This window comes from Clupea harengus, chromosome 12, assembly GCF_900700415.2.
Source record: "Clupea harengus chromosome 12, Ch_v2.0.2, whole genome shotgun sequence".
In the NCBI taxonomy this organism is placed as follows: Eukaryota; Metazoa; Chordata; class Actinopteri; order Clupeiformes; family Clupeidae; genus Clupea; species Clupea harengus.
In genome coordinates this window covers 5,905,488-5,927,644 of record NC_045163.1, presented here as the reverse complement: position 1 = coordinate 5,927,644, position 22,157 = coordinate 5,905,488, and the positions used below count along the sequence as shown (strand labels likewise).

Genomic DNA, 22,157 nt, shown 5'->3' with positions numbered 1-22,157 from the left:
TTCTCTCCAGCTGATCTTCCTCCTCTCTACATCATGCTAGTTCATCCATTGCCCTTGCTTTACTTGAGAAGCCACAGCTGCTAGTCTAGTTTCCTCTTCTTGGTCTCAAACTAAGCTAGTTACCATCTGCCTCCTCTCTGCCAATGCTGTAGGGCACCTTGTGCACATTGAACCGCTTCTCAAGGATTCCACTTCAGACTGTTTTCACTATCGGAGCTGTGGTCTTAACGACTGGATCTTTCGACTGTGACAATTTCATCTCCAGGCTGGTCTTAGCACATTTTAAGTCCAACAAGTTGGTCATTGGTTACTTTATTCCTTTAACATATAAAGCTACAGTACTTGGACAATGTGGCATCCCAAGCCATTTCCTAGATGCAGCCCTTGCACAATGCACAGCCTCTTTCACCTCTCTCCACCTGGGCAGGCCATCATCCATTGGTGAACCTATCTCTTCAATTGACGGAATGTCTGCCGGTAAGATCCACATGTCTCTGATTGTCCAAATGTACCTGTCGAAGATACTCCTCTTGGTCCTTTCTTTCAACTCTCAAACGTCCTGTTTTCTCTCGAGTGAATAAAGACTTCACAAACTTCAATGGATGCTTGTAGAATGCAATCCTAGCTTGTTCTTTCTTCTTGCTTCGTCACCTGAGGAGCTCCGCCCTCCTTAACATAGCCAGTCTGCTCTGTCTGCAGTGCACCAATATCTTCTCTCTGTTTATCATCTGATATCTGCTGTTTTTAACATATCGACTCAACTTGATTTGACCTTACCTTTCCTCCTAGCTTTCTGACAAACTCCATATCTTTCCATGCCATAATTATTGATGTCCTCGCCCATGTGATTTAATTTAATCTCTGTTGTGCCCCTCTATCCTTCCTAAATTCCTTTTAAATCAACATTGATACATCTCCATTCCTTGATTTACGAATCCTCAAGCCTTTCAGTGAAGTTTCCTTCTTCCATCCACATATACTAATCTGTAGAGCTTTCCCCATTATTCCCTGAACTGGTGTCCACCCCCTTTCTTGTAGTCAACGCATACTCCTTTGCCATCTTACCTGTCCTTGGACCCGGATGTTTACAGATGACATAGAGCCACATATGCCGCAAAAATGTAGTCACCTCTGAGAATCAAAGTAGTAATCTTCATTATAAACAAAACTTCCTATGCTGCGAGAATGGTTTTCGGAAGTGCCACTCAAAGTCGTTGTTGTACATCTTCGCAAAGAGCTACTTACAGGCAGCTTTTTATTAATTTACACAGAAGCAGGGTAAGACGTTTTTCATTTAATTTTTCATCATAATAATTCTCGACAGGATGAACAGGACTCCAGCACGCAACGGAGGGGTCTTGTTTCGCCCTGAAGGGATTACTTGCCTAGGGTAACTTGTCAAAACGATGGCAAGGTTATGAGTGATTAGGTGATGGCTAAGTTTCATGGCTTCCGTTCCGAAGAAATAGTTCTTCACACTAATAGAACTTTAAAGATTCAGGTGTTATGTAGCAACATATCATCTGCTGACTTAAAGTTACACTGAATATCCATTACGAAAAGTGAACGGACTACTTGTGGAATGATATGAAAGATGTGAATTAGAAGCACAAAAATTGTTGCCAAAGGCAGAGGTCATTTGTTTTTTCCAGCGGTCAATATAAAGAAATATCAGACCTCCGAATGTTGGGATAGCCAATTAAATTGAATGGAACATTTTGCAACCCTCTGATGAGCCGAATAATAAGTAAGGAATAATGTATAATCCATCGCTCAGCATAGAAAAATAAATCCCAACAGGACGAACAGAAGGGATTTATTTTACGATTCTGACTGTACATTATCCTGCTTGTTTTACAGTTACTTGCCAAAACGATTCTTCCAAAATATCTTTTTAAGTGATTCTGTTGCTGTTTCGTGGATTCTGCTGAGAAAAAAAAGGTTCTTCAGGGAAATAGATCTTTAAACTTTCAGGTGTTGCATAGCAAGGTATTACTTGCTGAGTTCAAATTACAATTAACTGACTGGAAATTAATGAACTACATGTGGAAAGATATGAATAATGTAAATCTGAAGCACAAAACCCGTTGCCACTGGCAGCGGTCATTCATTTTTGGCAGCAATCATTATAGAGAAATAAAATACCTCCTAACGTTGGAGTGGCCCATTATAATCAATGGAACTTTATGCAGCATTCTGATAAGTAAATATATTATTACTTATTAATTGAAGTCTGTAGGATCTTTTTTGGGAGACACATAAGATAACCTATTTTGCAACAGCAGAAATGCTGAAACTGTTGTTGGCAAATATATTTGAACATCGCCACTGCATTGCTGCTGATACGACTGATCGATTTGGTCCGCCATCTTCTTTTCTGTTTTTCGCATGGAATTCTTCTTCTTTGGTTATTCAGGGTCCACCTGACTTAAAGGAAGTTCGTTCGCACACTTCAAAATTTCAGCCGATGCAGTAGGTCATCCATTCCGCCTTGTGTATATACTTTCTTAAACTTTCTTAAACTTCTTAGACCGTTGCACTGTTTGTTTTGTATTGTATTGTGTTGTAATGTATATTTTGTGTAAGCACACTGAGAGTCACTTTACCAAGTCAAATTCCTTGTTTGTGCAAACTTACTTGGCCAATAAAACCTGATTCTGATTCTGAGTACCATTCGACTACTACAAAATGCCTATAAGAATTCTGCGGATTGTGATGTACTGCTTTTTGCCTTCTATATAGTAGGGCAGTATGAGTCAAAATTTAAAAAAATTCCTCGGAATTAATAATGTATCAATCTATCTATCTATCTATCTATCTATCTATCTATCTATCTGCGTATTCGGATGCAGCCTGTGATTCTGTTATTTTCTGCCTTCTTTGTGAACAGACAGTGTGGCAGTTTCCGTATCACATTAGTCGTCTCATACATATTCATGTATGGTTGAGACTAATTATTGACACCCCTTCCTGTCAGCCTGGTAGGATACTTAAAACTTCTGTTTCTTTAAAGTCCGTTTATTTGTCTAATTAGAGATGAGGGTGAATCTTATATGTGAAACCTTCCTCTCTCCTTTGATGAGCATCATTGTAAAGAAAAAAAACCTTGTTCCTGACTGATCAACCAACTGAGTTTCCTAATGTCTGTGGTATTGGAGAATTACTATCACCGTCCTTAAACAACCAAACAAACAAACAAGTGTATATATTACAGCTTTATGTCGAGGAACAATGCTTTATTTCTTTAACATATTAGAAAGAGAGACAATGCTCGGTACCAGTCCTCCTTCAGAGGGTGTTGCTCCCTGAAGAACCTACAGGGGTCAAAAGCACATAGATGCTCCACATAGACAGAGGGTGTGTCCTAGTATTGATTAATGACAAAAAACACTGGGTTTTTAACCGATATTGATGATATACACACCCTTGAAAGGGCTATGTCATGGTCATCAGCCAGCTCTGTCTATATCAGGGTGTTGTTACTGACAGTTATTGTAAGCTGTATAGGTGGCAAATATTTATCGCAGACATATTTTGTCAAGATCAAGGTTTATTATAAGTGAGTCTGAATTCATTGACAACCAGGCTTATTGCTAACCTCACAGCACTTTATAGCAAACTCCTTGCCCTAAAGCCTATTGTTCTCCTACGTGATACCCATCCAATCAGTCAGAGTAATAATATTATAATTATTCCACAATTACACACCAATTCGCTTACTTGTGTTTCTAAGGGGAAATGTTGCACTAGAGGTTTTTTTTTTAAATTGGTTCTTAGAGGCCCTCTTGCTATTTAAATCAAGGCAGTTTGGCATAAGAATATATCACTATTAAAGTTGAAACACTTTTTTGCCAAAATGTCTTTGTGAACTATAGCCTATATACATTGTTTACCAGTAAGGGAAAGATGGGCGTATCTTTTTCATTTGCTGATAATTTATAGCTGGGTGCTCAGGCATAGTTTAATGTGCTTGCACATTGTGCATCATTTTAGCACCATCATTTCTGACACCTCCACATCAGGTAATGATACCTACGATAGGACTGTGGGACTTCAGACTATATGTGGAAACCAACTGCATCTGTCTTCTCCCTGATTGCACCTTCTGTGAGAGCACAGCATGAAAGCGAAAGAATATGTCTAAAAAGTGAGAGTGCTTCCCTGGCAACGGTATTGTTCCCAATTTGTTTATGCTGAAGACAATCCCAGTGCATAGAAAACCTTCTTGAGCACCTCATGCATTTGGCTTTTGTAAGGGCATTTTAATGATACACAGTGGATTTACAAAGATGTGCTGATGTTTTCTTTACAAAATGCATCGCAGATCTCATCTACACATTCCCATTCTTTTCATATTCTTCATCCCCTACCTGAAAGAGCTGAACTCCCAATGGAGTTCATTGTTTAATAGCTTCAACAAATTAAATCCTTATCATGCTCAGCAATAGGATATATAAATGGAATATAAAATGGTGCAGATATATAATGTGCTGTTTGTTATTAGTCCAATGTCTGGCTTATTTGGCTTTGAATGTACCCAAAGGATTCAAATAATTGGGTTGCTTCTACTCTACTTGTGAGGCAAAAAGGCTTCTGGCAACCGCATGTGTCTCCAACATTAATAGGGGTGGCTCATTAATGCACGTATATCAGTGGGATTATCTATTTTGATCCATGAATCTTAAAAAAATAAGAAAATAGATAAATAAAAAATAATTATCATTGTGCCTAATCAAAGAAATCTCAGTCTACCTTAGCTGACATCGGCCATCTGCCATATGACTTGGCTCCCTAAGGATCTCTGACCAATTTTGATGCCATTAAGAAAAATGACAAAAATCGTAATAAGTGCTTTGTGCCACAGACACAGTTTGAAGACGTCTGTATTACTGCACCCCTGTGTGCTGAGTATATAAAAATTACAAGGATGAATGAAAGGACTTTCTGAGCTTTTGAATTACCACTTATCTAATCCCATCCCATATCTGTGTGGGTCTGTTTGTGTGTGTGTGTGTCTCTCTCTCTCTCTGTGTGTGTGTGTGTGTGTGTGCGAGAGAGAGAGAGAGAGAGAGAGAGGTGGTAGGGGTTTGAAATTAAACTTCACTCAAAAAGAAAGGTCAGCATTATTTCTTAGTCATAAAATGAGCACTTTGAAAATAATGTTTACTTTGCTTTCTCGGTTTCGCTCTCATTTTTCTCATCTTTGTTTGTTTTTCTCCATCACTGATGTATTCATCACTGGTGTATGGATATTATGGGAATAGGTTCACCTTGACCCTCACTGGTTTGTCAATTTATCAGACATGCCTTCTCTTTACCCTAAAACACCTACTTCCTCATTATTTGTAAACACAAAGATGCGAGTGCTGGTTAACACACACACTTCAGCACAGCGGTTAAGGCTCCAATTGCCCCACTGTGGGAAATAAGGAGCATATGGCCGCCTAGCTGAAGTATGCACTCAGGAGTCTGTGAGCACTTTGCATATAATGGCTACTCTATGAGATATCACTAAACCCACTGTAATACCAGGCGATACTCACACTACCAACAGCTGAACCTCTTTCATGGTGCCAAAGGGGTGCTGGCGTAACTCTGCAGTGTGCATGTGGTAACTAATTGGGAGAGAGAGGGAATGAGAGAGAAGGAGAGAGAAGACGGGAAAAGAAATCATACAGGGAGTGACAGAGGAAATAGATGGATGGATGGATGTATAGATAGGTAGATAGATAGATAGAGAAATAGATAGATAGATAGATAGAGAGAGAGATAGATAGAAAGAGGGGGTTAAAAGGAGAGAGAGAAAGAGTAAAAGATCATTGTGAGACAGGGATGGGATTGGGGTGGAAAAGAGCAGGTCAATCTCCTCACAAGGAAAGGTCTTGCTCAGAGACTGATAAATGTTAATTGCCTGACATTAGGCGTGGAGACACGCAGGTCATGGCAATCAGGAAGCCGCTGCATGTCTGAAGATGACAGGGGAGACATGGCAATATGAGGCAGCATGAGTGCCAGTTGAGATACGAGGAGGCAGGGGCAAAATGAACACGTGTATGTGTGTCAACATGTGGATGTGTGGATGTGATGATTGAGAGAGAGGCAGAGGGAGAGGGAAAGGTGTAGACTAGAGAATGTATGAGTTTATGGGCTGGACAGTGCTTGTGGCAGTTTTATCCACTGCGAAAGCTTTTTTTAGGCGTACCTCTAAGACTTAATTTTCCTCTCTGTAGATCTTGCTAGCGAATCCATGTTGAAATATCACGCCTGTTTAACCTCATTGAATTTGCCAGGAGCTCTTGGCACTTAATACAAAACTAATATATGGACAGTTTGATCATAGTTCCAAGGGAATGCTGTGCACTAAAATGCCTTAAAGCATTGATTATTTCCCTTTTCCCAGTCGTACCTGTTATTGCGTTTCTGAGAACACTGAGAACATCTAGTAACTGGACTGTGGAATGTATTACATCTGTACAGTTTGACTTCAGAATCAGTCTGACTAATTGCAATTTTTTTGCTTTTCTTTTTTAGCTAGAATCCTGTTGCCACAACCATCTGAATCAACAATTTCCAAAGTTTGAATATAGCCTATAACTCACATGGTCCGTGTAAACTATAGTAGGCTATTTTCCATGCCATAGCTTTGGATCGAAGCGATTCAAGACAACACGTTGGCCTAAACTGGTGCTTTTGTTCCCCAAGATCAAAACGACTCAATGCTCGATTCGGCAAGATCCCACAAGAGGGCGCTGCCGAATGTCAATAAATCGAACTGCTGGCTAAACAGGTAGGCTATTGGAAGCACAAAATCCTTTGCCTACAAATTTTCTATGGAGTGGAAAGGGCTCAAGGTCAATTATCAGCATAATGTGCCCGTATGTTATCATTTCAATGCTGTTTTAGCGTAACTGTGTTTGGCAGAGAGTGGTAAAATGACGAAAAAAGATAGAAGTGCTATTTTTGTAGCCTAAATTATTTATAAATCTTGCAATAAATGAATCAAGCCCAAATGTCCAACAGCATGTAGCCTAAACTGCATATACCTACAACACAGGTCTTTCCTAAACAAATCATCATACATTTCGAAAATATTCATCGTCACATAAATAGTTTACACAGGTTAAGTTTTCATGAGGATCTCCCACAGGTGACGCCTTCATCCGCTTCTTTATGTCCTCCAATCCCAGTGGTACTGGACTCGGGAGCGATAGCCAATGTTCACTCTGTTCACACCGGTTCAATGCGAACCTTTCTCGTGACTCACCCTGCACTCTCGCTGTTGAATGCTCTGGAGGACTTATACGGAGAAGAGCGAAGCGCACCGGGGGATAAAGAGACCGCTATCGGCTTTACGAAAAAGTCAGGGATCAGCGTAGTTGCGGTAACTGTTGTGTGATTTTCATCTAGCCCAAGAAACAGGACAGAAACTAAAACCACAAGCAACCCGAACGGATGAGCATCTATATGTCGCCACACAAACTGGGATCAAGTAAAGGTTTATGGTGTAGGCTGTGTGCCTGCGGGATGCCCTGAGCTTTCCTAATCTCAATTCAGTTTTATTTCCCGCATAACGAATTTGCACAATACATTATTTCTTATGCCTCAAACTCCAAACTTCAACCGAAGGTTACTGTATTAGGCTACACTGATTGTTCGAATTTTGGCTATGTAGCCTACGCTTTTCACAGATAGACAAGGAAAGCGTCTACAACTTTCCCATATCTCACCATCAGGAGAAGAACCAGTAAGCGGGTGACACCTCTACTCTGCAAGTGCAACGGAGTGCTCAAATAACGTTATAGAGCATTTAGTGATCAAGCACATGTGCACTTCTCTTATCGCATTTTATTGACTTCGGGAACTGCGCTACCGTGGAGAAGATATTGGCGCGGATAAACGCAGGAGGCAATCGGTTCAGTATCAGCCTGTAAGTGGGTATTTACTGCACGTCCTGGAGACATACACGCACTCGTTGAGCTGCCGTCCAGCTGTGCAACATCACTAAACTATTTAGGAGTATTAAGTACTTCTCGGATTGAAGCGATGGCCATTGGAATCATCGAACTGATGTGATTTTTAAAGAAAGCTGGAATCCCGTTTTACATCGGAATTACTGAACTGGTCATTTAGCCTATGCTGTGAAAGGAATGAACAGTGGACGTTTCCCTTCATGATCATCAGCAGGTGTCGTTAAGTGTCAGATGGACGTTCGCTCTTTTTCAGCATTCCGCTAATATTGGTTCCGAAGTTGAGGGAGGGCAAGAGAAAAGATGACACGTCTCTGCATACTTGGATACATCGTGGTCTTGCTTTGCAGAGGTGAGTGGAACTAAAAATCCTATTACCATGATCAATATCTCCCCGCTCCTAAACTTCACTAACTATGTAAACTACCTCAGCATTTTTAGTAGGCTACCAGTTCACATTTGCAATTTACATATGCCATTAAACAACATGGAAAGGATACGGTTCTGGTTAATTACAAACTGGATCTTTTACAATCAAACATTAAAAAACAATGTAATCAAAACCTCAGGCACTACATACAGTTTATGTTGTAGCCTATTTATTGGTTGATGCTGGGCTTTTGCATCTAAAAACCTGTTGGACAGTCCTGTCAGTACACATGAATGCCGAGAAGAGGGGGGAGTGGGGGGTGGCTGAGAACTACAGCATTGCATATGGACGGCAGTCTCAGCCACTTCCAGTTCGAGATGTGGTAGGGTGCAGTAATGAGACGGGGTGTGATCTCATTGTGAGTCACCTAGGGCCAGCCATGCCAGCAGTCGTGCTAAAACATTTTTTGATGATGCTCTCTGCTCATTCTCCATCCCCCACTATGAAAGACAGAAGAACTGGTGATGGCCATCAGAAGATATCAAGGCAGGAAACGCCTACTGGAGCTGTGCTTTTCCGAATGCAGTGGTGGGCATGAATTAAACAATGCAGGTGCTCATCATGTGGGTTATGGCAAAAAGAAAGACTACAGAAAAGTCAGAAGGATGTGGGTGGAGGAGAGCAGCTGTGGCTGATATATGTGCATACAGAGAGAAAAAGGTCGGGGTGGGTGTAACGAGAGATGTAGGTTACACTATTGACTCAAAAGTAATCCCAATTATGAGACCTACCTGTGGTGGAGACGGTGAAGGCTGGGTAGGCAGGGAGCCTCTGTGGAAAAGGGTGGAGGGTTGCCTCCCTTCCCTGCAATGAAAGATGGAAAACAGGTTACTGATGTGGACTGGAATAGATGGCTTGAAGATTGGATTGAGTTCATTGGATATGGCTCATTTTGATTGAAAAAAAAAAAACCATATCTTTTTTTCCATCTCAGTAATTCCATCATGGTTAAAATGTCACCTTCACACTTCACAGAGAAAACTAGATGCCACTGCCGTGCACTGAAAATCAATGTAAAGTATGATGCTGTGGAGCTCGTTTGCCTATTCTTAGAACATATGCTCCTTGAGTGTCACAGTCAACTGCGTTTGCATGCCCGCACATGTAACTCACTTGTTGGCGCTTCCTGAGAAATGAACTACAGTCCAGTTAAGGACCATATATGGGACTCCTCATTAGTGCCTATTGCCCTTGGTGTTCGCCAAGACATTGATCTAGAAGCAGAGCTGAACGAGCATGTTTGATGGACACACTGCAATGGCAGAACTCCCTGTGATCCCAGCACACCCTCCAGACACTCAGAGGCTTTGGTCCACCAGAGGGTCCCCTCAGCCAAGACACGCTCAGTTTATTAAAGCAATTTGCAATAAGGGGGATATGACTACACTATGACTTAGGTCATCGAACCACAAAATGATCATTAAATTAAGACAGATCCATTACTTGGCACACCATTCAGTGTCATTTCTGAAAGTGTATAAATGTCTGAAGAAGTAATCATTTTCCAGTGCTTTGGGAAATGGGAGCCCCCAGATTGACAGCCACAATCACTGGGCTCGGATGCCTGAGCCGTCGTACTCTTAACTCAATGCTTATTTCCCGTCAAATGGATTTTCTAATGGGTATCATGGCACTGGGTGGCCTCCCGCTCCAGCCTTCAGCCCCACAGTATAAAAACTATCAATTACGCTACAAGAGGTAAAGTCAAATAAACCCCACCCCAGGATTCAACGAGACGTGCATTATGCCAAACGTCTTAGTCAGGGATCCCTGTAACACGGACGATGTATGAAAGGGTAGTCTGTAAAAGCAGCAGCCAAGCCACGCACATAAAGCTGGGGGAGGGGGTGGGGGCGGCATGCTGTGTACAGTTTGGAGCTTTATTGGCATCATAATGTGGAAATGGAGGCTGTAAACACCAGAATGCTCCGAAGGGTTCAGTACATTACTCTGATTGCTCCTCCTCAAATCAATTCCCAATCATTACCTGATGACCCTAGAACTAGAATTGTATACGTGTATAGGCGTGTGTGTGTGTGTGTGTGCGGGTGTGTGCAGGTGTGTGGGTGCGTGTTTGCGAGTGCGAGTGTGTGCGTGTGTGTGCTTGTGCTTGAGTATGCTTATACTGCAGCAACTTAGAAAAATGCATAAGCATATTGGTAGGCATGGCAAACCCCTGTCTTCCGCTGCTGCGTGTTGTGACTACATCTGCAGGTAGTGATGGAGGGTGAGTGCTTGCCGGGTTTCTCTGTGCATATGTTTGTGCGAGTGGGGGTGTATAACAGTGACTCCCTAGTGAGGCTTCCTTCCCCGCCGGAGCTCCAGCATCATTACCACATGCGCTCCCACAAAAAACAAGGCCATTAAGAGTGATTACAAGAGCTGTCTGCTGCTGCGACGTGGTCCGTGCTCTGGCAAGGGTGAACTGGGCCGTGATTAGCAGCTTCCTGTCCAACCGTGTAGCGGCGCTGAACTGCTCCCGCATGCCGCGGTCCCTCTCAATATCAATAAACACGCACGCAAGGACAGTGCCAGGACACATCCCCAAATAAATCAGAGGCAGGGAGGGGGAGCGGGGTGTGGACCTGTCTTACGAGGGCCCAGAGTATGATTAATGTAATGATGAGCATCTCAGAGTGAAGACGTTCAGCTTGGCGAGGATAATATCAACACAAAGTTTATGATGCTGCTGTCAGTATGGGTGCATATGTAAATCTGGAAGATGGCAATTAGTCATGTTCCACAGAGCTGTCACAAGACCATTTTGCCGTTTCCCTTGCCTGTGTGGAAGTACAGTCTCAGTTTTCACTGTTGTTTGGATTGCAGACCAACTATATCAGTGACAAAATAACAATGGTGTAGTCATAAGTTTATGTATTCTATATACTTACAAACCCTTTGGAAATTCCCAGTGGAACTGCTGCGCCTTCGCTCCTCCAGCTCTCTGTGTTGTCTTAGATTGGAGGCTTTACACTCTACACACTACTGTTATATTGCAGTTTGCAGCTCAAACTGTGCCCAGCCTCTCGGGGAGGGTTTGTACTTTTGACAGCACACCGTCAGACTTTGAGGTTTTTTTCTGGCTGTGTTCACAAACAATCCAATTAGCAAACTCTCACTGAATGAAAATGCTCCTGGTTTACCCCGCAATCCATTATTTAAAACAGGTATGCGATCACATTTGTGCGTGTATGAGGGGAGGCCTAGAATTGTGCATATATTAGCTGGGAAGCACACAGATTCCCAACTGAGATATGGCACTTGTGGGAATACTATACACCCCAGATCTGGAATGGGTTGGTTTGGCAGATACACACACACACACACACACACACACACACACACACACACACACACACACACACCAGAAAACCACATCAAAGATGGCAAGGTGGGGCACCACTCACTAGGCAGTCCAGCCACATTTCCATAGCTAAAAGAATATTAGTCAAACAGCTTAGCTTGCATCTAGCGACTGGTGAATCGAAGGCCATACACAGTAGGAGTGAAGGAGAAGAATCGGATCCATCTCCACCACTCCACTCTTCACTCCCGCTGACAGCTTCTTTTTCCATGGGGACTTTCGCTCCCATCCTCCCTTGAGCCCCAATCTCTTTTTTTTATTCCCTTTTCTCGTTCCTCCTCCTCCTTGTTAGAATCCCATCTGAATAGGGTTCAAATAATTTGGCTTCGCTGTCAAGAGTGTTGAGTTTCTTCTTTTTGAGGGATGTCAGTCAGCGTGTCGGGGTGCTGGTATCTCCCTTCGTTAAGCCAATTAATTCACGCCATTCCACAAGAGAGAGAGAAAGAGAAAAATGAGAGAGCTGGGAGCTTCGCAGGGAGCTCAGCTGAAAAGCTGTCCCTCAGCAATAGTGGCACATCAAGGCTTTTAATGTTATCTCTAGAGGTGAGGCGCTGTGTGAAATGCAAGTTTTGTGCACCGAGCCTCGTGATGGATTATGTTTTGAAGTGTTTGGATAGCTTGTATAAAAGGATTCACCATCCTGGGTACCACCAACCGTGATTTTTTTTCTTTTTTTCTTTTTTCTTCATCCATGACCTTCCTCCTCGACCACCAAGTGATCTACCTTAGATAGGACTCAAAAACTACCTTAAAAATTCAACATATGTGTTTTCCCCCTTCATTCCATTCGTATTAGGAAAGACATTTGGTAGGAAATTGCAAACCCTAGATTGTCAAGCCTAGAGGACCATCCCACACATCTCTCACAGTTATTTTTGCCACTGACCTTGCAGTGTTTCTCATGAGTTCAACAACAGTTGATATATCGTACTTTGGTATTTGTCATGTGTTTTTCTAAGTCCACATTTTTACTTAAAAGCTCTGTATGAGTTTGTTCTTTGCGTGGGCGATCTACATTGTGGATTTTGTCTGGCTAAAACAGCATGGAATGTAAGAGTAGTACGACCTCAGAGTGCTCTAACGCATCATTCTGAATGCATATTCAATTTGTTGATTTCAGTGAGGATTCATTTTTTTCTGTCTTATATAGCGAGCATGTTTCCCAAGCCATTGATCTGACAAACTGCCATCAGGATCATTATGGTTCCCTGTATGGTTAGTCAGAGCTTTTCAGCTAAATATACTGTATTTTTGACAGTAAAGCCTATTGTTGGGATTAATGTGACGTACAAGTTTCTTCTTTTAAAATAATGTATTGATGTATCCGAAGAGGATTAGTCTTGCTTTACATATCATTACTTTAGGTTAAGGATTTGCTAGATACACTGTTAGACTTTTTTTTGGTAGGTTTCCCCTTGCAACTTGTGCTTTTCTCATTTCAATCTGACTAGATGGAGGCTTGTGGCCTTACCCATTTTGGCAGAAAATTGCAATCTGCAGCAGAGCAGATTACATCTATAAATGAGAAAATACTTTCCCTTCTCACTGCACAGCACTCTGTTGTGTTGTGTTATGTTGAGCTGTGCTGTGCTGTGTGTGTGTGTGTGCACATGTGTGTTTCTGCATTCGTGCCCCTTTGTGTATTTGTGTGTGACTACTTATGCATGTGCATGGTTTCCTTGTAGTTGCTTTCATTATGAAGTCGTCACAATCCCGTAGCTAAAATCTTAATTACATCCATGATGGATCATTTTGTTTTGGACGCCCCTCACCTCCCCAATCTCAGACCACTGGCTCTGTATCCTTTGTATTCCCAATCTCAGATCACTGGTTCTGTATCCTTCGTATTCCCATTCTCAGACCACTGGCTCTGTATCCTTCGTATTCCCATTCTCAGACCACTGGCTCTGTATCCTTCATATTCCCATTCTCAGACCACTGGCTCTGTATCCTTCATATTCCCAATCAGACCACTGGCTCTGTATCCTTTGTATTCCCTCTCTTGACTTGAACCGTGCTGCTGTTTCCCTTTCTTCCCATGTTGATGGTGCAAAGTGGTCGCAGTCATTGGAAAATCCTGCTGACCTTTGCATCATTTACATCAGTCTTTTCTCCTGAGGTGATCTTGATCTCTGATAACACTTACTGCACACACACACACACACACACACACACACACCACACACACACCACACACACACACACACACACACACACACACACACACACACACACACACACACACACACACACACACACACACACACACACACACACACACACACACACACACACATACACACACACACAAACAATCACATACACACACACACACACACACACAAAGTGATCCTCCCCCTTGCCCTTCAGACTCCAATTTAATTACAGGGTGGGGTAACCCGGGCAGCATTGAATTTCAGATGGGTAAATCTAAATGGAAGTGGATAGGCAGTCTGGTTGTGGAAGGCTCCCTCTCTTGCCTATATCACAAGCGACAGATAAAGCCAGGCGAACGCTCCTCATCTCGCTCAGCACAGGCAAGGCAATTTCCTCTCCCAGCTGCTGCTATTGGCAGATCCCTTGTGGCCACTGTACCATGGCTCTTCCCCCCATTTCAGACAACACCTTCACCCAGCCCCCTGACAATAAGCAGAGGAGTCCGACATGTATCTCCACTGCCTCCCAACCCAAAGTGGAATACAGGCAAGCAGTGCTGGCATTGATAAAATGACACAATATATAAATAGGTTTTGTTTGTTTGTGTGCGTTTGTTGTTGATTTTAATCACACGCTGTGCTTTAGCCTTAGACTCCATTATGCCGTAGCACAGATTTGAGCAGTGATGTATTCGCTGACCCTGAACATCGGGCTCCACTAGTTTCAAAGCTAATTTTCTTCAGAGCCACTGTAACATGAATATTGCATTTGGTGTTTTTTTTTTTTGTTCACAGCAAGAGCGATTTGGGGTAATACCCTCTTGCATAGTGCAGCATTCAAACACTACAATCAGCCCAAACCTTTTTAAAAGTGATTTTAAATCACTTATTGACAAATATTGATTAGGCAGAATGGGACCCTCTACGTTTAGTCAAGGATGAAGACCTTAGTGATCTTTTGCCAGCAATTGTGGTATGACATCTTGCTATGGCTTCACTGAGAGGTCATTAACCCCCCCCCCCCCCTTTCCTTGTGCCCCTTGTGACCTTATATTGAATAAGGAGAGGGGGATGAAATGGGGAGGTGGGATGCAAGTACAGGTCCTAAGAGCAGGCAGAATTGTGAGGTGGCTGGGAAGAGAAAAGAGAAAAGAAGACAAGGTATCATGCCTCTCTCTTCTTGAGTTATGGTGAATACTGACTGTAACAGTGATGGGTGAATAAGAAGCGTGAATCAACTCGCTCACTTATTTATCCAGATAGAGATAGCCAAGACGACGCAAAATCAACTCGCTCACTTATTTATCCAGATAGAGATAGCCAAGACGACGCTAAATCAACTCGCTCACTTATATATCCAGATAGAGATAGCCAAGACAACTCGCTCACTTATATATCCAGATAGAGATAGCCAAGACAACTCGCTCACTTATATATCCAGATAGAGATAGCCAAGACAACTCGCTCACTTATATATCCAGATAGAGATAGCCAAGACAACACAAAATCAGCGGGTTTGTTTAGCAAATTAGATATGATAGATAAGTGGAGTATGCAGTAAAATAAGTGATTTCCCTATGCCCTAATATGATTTTTGCGTGCGTATATACGTTAGAGTACTGTCATTATCATCTGCACGAATTTTGTCACATAACATCTGCTTTTAGTTCTTAAAAATGGCTTGAATTGGTTATTTGTGGGTTTAGATTTGCCCACTGATTCCACCTACCTATGTGTGTGGTGTTGAAGGCAGCAGCTCGGCCCTCCTTTGCCAAGCTGCTGAAAAATCAGCACCAGATAAATCAGCTTTTAAACGCATATGGGGGAGAGGGGGTGGCAGTGGTGGTGGGGAGAGAGAGTGTGAGGCTAGGGCCAAAAGCCCCCGGATTTAAACTGAGCCGTGAAATCCCCTTTGTTTCGCCGCTGAGCTGTGGGGTCCTGGGCTCCACGCGGTGCATTTGATGCAGGTAATTGGGCTCGCTCCAGAAGCCCGCGCGTAATCTCCATAAACGCAGGAACACGGGCCGGGGCCCCTGGAGCCGCGGGTGGGGGGAGACGACGCCATCTTTATTTACACTAACCGATGAGGAAGACAGAGGCTAGCGGCCATCGGAACAACTTGTGATTTGAAGGGTCAGGAAATGTGATTTTTTTTTTACACTTCTTTGAAGGGTGGTTGATAAGTAAACAGGCTTTTCTATACTAAGGCACTGAGGATTTGAACCCGACTCGGCCAATCTAACACGAGCTCCACTGAGCTGCGCTGTGTATGCACTTGATATATTCCCAGGTGATACAGGGCAGTTTTCACCGTGTATTAAAGCACGGATGGCATGAGAGGAGTCACTAAGTGATGCTGATACACTTCAAAAGGAACCTCTATTGTTAGAAGATTCAGCTTCGGTTTAGAAGCAGTGCTTAATATTCTGTGCAGAGAGCACACTGTACACACACTCAACGCCCACACACACACACACACATTCAATGCACACAGGGACTATAGAGAGAGCAGCACAAGCTGAGGACACCTGGTATATCTAGCCTTATTTGTTTTGACTCGTGGCACATTAGACTGAACTACTGCAGAGTCTCACCCTGTTGCATTTTAAATTTAGGCCGTTCGGGACAGAGGAGCTAATGAATACACCACACTGTTTTGGAGCTCGCGCTGTGCCAGCACTTTTTCAAGTGGCTGCCACATATAGAGCAGTATGTGTGTAGTATACTGTATCTATGTGTGTGTGCGTGGGAGAGAGTGTGTGTGTGTGTGAGAGAGAGTAAGTGTCTCTCGGTGTGTTTCTGTGTGACAGAGAGAGTGTGTCTGTGTGTGATATTGGGCTCATGTTCAAGGGTAATTAGTGCCTTTTTCCAATTCTGTTGTCGTACATTTTCTCCCACAGTCTTTTCATATGCTAATTCTATTAATTTACCCCTTGGTGAGCTCGTCCCATCAGATTTACATTTAGACCTGATTTACTCATCCTCTTCCCGGAGCGTTACCCGCAACACTAATCTGGTGACCTCTTGCCCCCGGGGTTCCGCTAACACTGCATTAATAATTTTTTGACATGGGTTTTAATCAGACCCTGCTACTTGCTCTCCTGCGGTTCCAGTCAGGATTGCATCTGTTTGCCATCTGTTAACCGCCTGCGTGCCGGTATGGCGTTTGAGGGTGAATCTTGGAGATGGTAAGACTCCCATTTAGGAGTTGTCTTGACTTTGAAGTGGCCATTGAGTTTGAAAAGTTCTCTAAGTAGGGTGAAAGGAGGCTTAACCTGTTAGCACTCTGTAACTACACCCCAGAGGGTCCCTCTGCTCGAGATGATATTCATTTTTAAAGTGCTTTTTTTCCAAGAGAAATGTTTCAGAAATGGCCAAAAAATTGCAAAAGAAGAACTAACTGCAGCCTGTGAACTTGACTATAAATACAGTCTTTCATCTTTTGCGATAAATACTGTGATAAAGAAATTAGTGGTTGGAGCAGCAATGTTTCTTGAAAGAAAATAAGATTCATTTGAGTTCCCTCTGGTTTCGAGAGTTGGAAGTATATACATCTACCAGCTAAGAACATCTCGCTTTGTGAAACTTTGTGAGCTCTTCAGGAACGACTTTGCCTCTGAAGTCGAGATTAGAGTATTTCAGTGAGGACTACTGCTTATAAGTTCAAACAGGCGAAATCACAGACTGTATCTGTGGAACCCTGATGCATTAAAAATGTTAAAAATACCAACTGTGCCTCAACATCAGGCCAGATCTCCATGTTGGCTCAGACTCCACAAAGAGATTTGTTCAATTCCATGGGAGGATTTAAGATCCTCTCAGCAAGTGGCCTGCTCCTATCATCCATGTAGATCACAATGCACTTTCATCTGACACACGGTTTGCAAAGGACGTGCCTCCTCACCCTAGTTTTGGTGACAGTAATGCTTCTGGATCACCACACGCTCAAGAGACTTTCTCGATCCATGGTTACTGTTTGACATTTCACCAGACAAACACAATAGTGACCCTGACTTTAATCTCTGCGCTCATGATATTCCTTTTCTTCCTGTGTGTTTCTTCACCATGTCTCCAACTATCGGTTCTCAACCCGAAGCTGCCACTTGTTTTTCCACGAGTGTCTCCGCTTGCTCTCTCGTCCTCTAGCAAGGGAGTTTTTTTTTGGTGAATGGCTCTGTGCTGGCCGGACCTGTCTTTGGCACCGTCCACGACAGAGTGAGCTCTCTCCTTTCTTAGGCGATGACACTGCCTCTATTCAGTGCTGAAAGGGCTCCTTCTCCTCGCATTGAAAATGGAGCCGGTTGAGGCATGTGGGAACGAGACGATTTGTGCTTGTCTCCGAGGGCTCGGGGCAGAGTCGGCGTCCCGCCGAGGTCCCCAGAGAGGCCAGCCAGGCAGGTACAGGAGCTTGGCTCAGTTAGTTGTGACAGGTTCGCCACAAGCAAGCATGCCCAGCTGAGGAGGGGAGGTGGGTTGGGGGGGGGGAGGGGGGCGTTGTTTTCCTCCGACTTTCTGGAAGGTACAGTAGAGGGTGAGGCGCACGGCCATGAAGGATAAACCTGAGTTGGTATTAAAAGAGCTTCAAGAGAGTAGCCAAGTGTGAAGTCCATGTTAATCCACCATTAGTGGATAATTAAGAGTTATGATCAGAGATCTGGGTAGCGTCTCCCAAAAACCTATTATGAGTATGTGGGATGCATGCCGTTGTGTGATAGGGAGAACTGCCAAGTCAGTCTCCCAGGGAAGGATGTCTCGTGAGCAGTTAGTGACGGCTGATTTGCTGTGTAATTTAGCAGACACAAACAAACAAACTAATTAACAAAACAAGCAAATTAAATGAATGAGGATGGCGAGACGTTGGCCTTCTTCGTGTATGGTAATTGTTTCAGCTAGAAGGAGAGCCAGAGAGTGTTTCACGGGAGTATTTGTCTGTGTCCTGTGGTTACGGGTTCATTCTAGTTATATACTGAGGCAATATTTTCCTTTCAGTGAGTCCCTTGTACCAGATCACATCATTCATTTTCACCTAATTCAACTGGTCTTCATCCTTTCTATAAAACACTAAGGCTGTGAAACTTAAAGGAAACGCTAAAAAGGGCAAAACCCGAACACTGTTTGAAAAAAAAGAAGTAAACATGAAAACAGAAAAAAAAGTATGACCAAAGACAACAGAACCGTGTTTTCATTAAGCTGTGATTATATTTCAATCATGCAAATGACTCGCTTCTAGTAGTTAAGGAGGTGTTCGTGTGTGTAATTGAAAACGGGAATATTGTCTTGCATCAAAATCTCAGCGAATGCATTCACTGGCTCCTAATCAGGGCAGCCAGCACCAGCAGCCAGGCCAAATCGGAGCTCAATCTTTGCAGAATTGAATCGTTTCATCTTAATTAACTGTGCAGAAACCATCCAGGTTTCTGAGCACGCCAATTTTCAGCTACTGCGCAGAGCAAAATGCAACTACCTCCACCCCATCCGCTCAACCCCCACCCTGCCCCTCCACCTGCTTAAAAAGCACATCTTGTCTCCCCATCATATCAACTCACAAGCAGTGATCAACTGATGGAAAATGGCGCCTCCAGTGCTCCACTTTTTTTATCTGAAATAGATTATCTACCCCTGTCAGCCGAGGGACACGGGAAACCATGAGGTTACTACTGCTTTGCACACAATACAAGAATGCAGAACACCACCTCTAATCTCGTCCCTTCTCTTTGAGGAGGGAGAATTAAAACCATTTTGGCATTGCCCAGATCATATGGATGTTTAAAGGTATTGGACCAGATGCTCTGTAAAATTATTCCATTGCTGTTCAACCGAGTTCTGGCAAAATAATGTGATCTGCTGTTGGAGCAAGTGCTGGTAAAGAACCACCAATACTGTTTGACCAGCTTGATGTGAAATATATGAAAATTGTGAAATATCTTGCCAATATCTGGCTAAGGAGTCAGTTATTTGTTTTACCAGGATCTGATTCAATGGTCTGTCTGATAATTAAAAGGGATCTAGATTTAAACATTGTTTGGTAGAGCATGATTAATAAACTACATTTTGTTCTCCAGTATATTCTCAGCTATATGTCAGTATAACATTACCATTCATATAAATAAAGTAGGTTTGAACTCTCTAGATACATTAGATAAATATTTAACTGAGAAAAAGAACCAGATTGAAAAGCAATTCAGAGGCCAAATAGAACAGCTTATGATGGGAGGCAGCCTTGTTTGCCCACAGGTTTCGAGGCAAGACCCACTATACTAAAGAAAATAAATGAATTACAGTTTCCAAAGAGACATTTATCCCTCTTCAACCACTGCTCAGGTAAACCTTGACATTTTCAATTATAGTGGCATGCAAGGATGTGGGCACCCCTGGTCAGTCTTTCTGTTACTGTGAATAATTAAGTGAGTAGAAGATGAACTGATCTCCAAAAGGCAGATGAAGATGAAACATTCTTTTCAACATTTTAAGCAAGTTTAGTGTAATAGTTTTGTTTTGTATGATTTTAGATTGCAAAAAGAAAGGAGCTCCATGCAAAAGTTTAGGCACCCCAAGAGGTTTGAGCTCTCTGTTATATTTGTATACCTCAGACCTTAATTGGTTTGTTAGGGCTATGACTTGTTCACAATCTTTGTTGGGAAAGGCCAGGTGATGCACATTTCAAAGTTTTATAAACACTCTGACTCCTCAAACCTTGAGCTTTATAAATACTCTGACTCCTCAAACCAATCAGCAGCCAAGAGCTCCTCTAAGTACCTGCTTAGTAGGGTGGGAATTGGCACAGAGGCGATGATACGATACTATCATGATATTTACATTTCACAATACAGCAAATATTGCCATTCGATTCTGCGATACATCGCAATTTATTTCTTCCATATAAATTATGTTTCGTATACAGGGAGTCTCTGTAAATTTGTCCTTGACTGACTTCCTTTCCAGTTTCTGCTGTGACACAAGAGAATAATGAGGTCTTGTGCAATGTTGTGGACTTCAGAAGCACTGTTATTAGAGAAGACGTATGTGCCAAAATACATTTAATCATAATGTTAAATAAAGAAATACCGCAATACTTTGTGCCTCTGTATCGATATAATATTGTGCAATATTACACTGTATCAATTTTTTCCTCCCACCTCTACTGTCTAGCAAATTTAAAGGAGCAATATGTATCAATATGTATCAAGGAGCAATATGAAACCAAGTGTTTGAAATCGGTACTACACTAAAAATTGTTTCTTTCAAGCGCATCTCTAATATTTACCCGCATTTTACTACGTCTAGTCATACAGCATTTTAGAAGGATGCCAAGGCTTTATTGGTCGGTTAGAATCAAACACTATCTCTGTTGGTCCTTCTTTCCATGGCGGTCGCACGCTGTGTTTGCGTTCTTATCTGGCAACCAGGGGTGACAAAATGGCACTAGAGAAATGGCCAGTGGGCGGAATCACACAGGGCGAAACACCAAGGGACGTTCCGCTCCGGAATGAACATTTTAAAAGGAGAATATGCTGGCTGTAGCATTGTTGTTGGACAAGCCAGTATTTCAGTTTAGAATGTTTCCTTAATCCTTAATGACATATGGTCATTTATACTGGTCCTTTAAAAAATGGATGCCCACAAAGCAGAAAAAGGCAACACAATATTTTCGGGTAGCTGTTTCCTCAGTACTCATCATCGGAAGTTTGTAAAGGAACAAGCCTGATGCATTGTGAAAGTTAAAATAGAACTTTTTGGCAACAATGGGCAATGGGATGATGGGAGAAAAAAGGGTGAAGAACTTCCTTGAAAGAACACCTCTCCAACTGTGATCGATCATGCTTTGGGCTGGTGTAGCGGTCGGTACCACAGGGAACTTTTTAGTAGCAGAGGGAAGAATGCATTCAAAGACCAGAAAATTCTGGAAGCAGACATCACACTGTCTATTAAAAAGCTGAAGATGAGAAGAGGATGGCTTCCACAACAGGTTAATGATCCTAAACACACCTCAAAATCCACAATGGACTAGCTCAAGAGGCACAAGCTGAAGGATTTGCAATGGCCCTCACAGTCTCCTGACCTAAACATCGTAAAAAATCTGATAGACTTCAAAAGAGCAGTGCATACAAGATGGCCCAAGAACCCCACAGAACTCTGAGCTATACGAAAGAGTGGAAGAAAATCTCCTAAACAAGAATCGAAAGCTGGCTACAAAAAGCGTTTACAAAATGTGTTACTTGCCAAAGGGGGTATTACTAAGT

General features: G+C 42.6%; 1 protein-coding gene across 1 annotated transcript in view; it reads left to right on the top strand.

Moving 5' to 3' along the window:
- The first annotated feature begins 6,745 nt into the window (after positions 1-6,745).
- Positions 6,746-22,157, top strand: part of si:dkey-112m2.1 (transmembrane protein 132D) — a 125,261-nt gene continuing 109,849 nt past the window's right edge. The window contains exon 1 of the mRNA XM_031577647.2: positions 6,746-8,319. Within this exon, the coding sequence (XP_031433507.1) occupies positions 8,271-8,319 (49 nt within the window). The 5' untranslated portion in view covers positions 6,746-8,270. The remainder of the gene's footprint in view (positions 8,320-22,157) is intronic.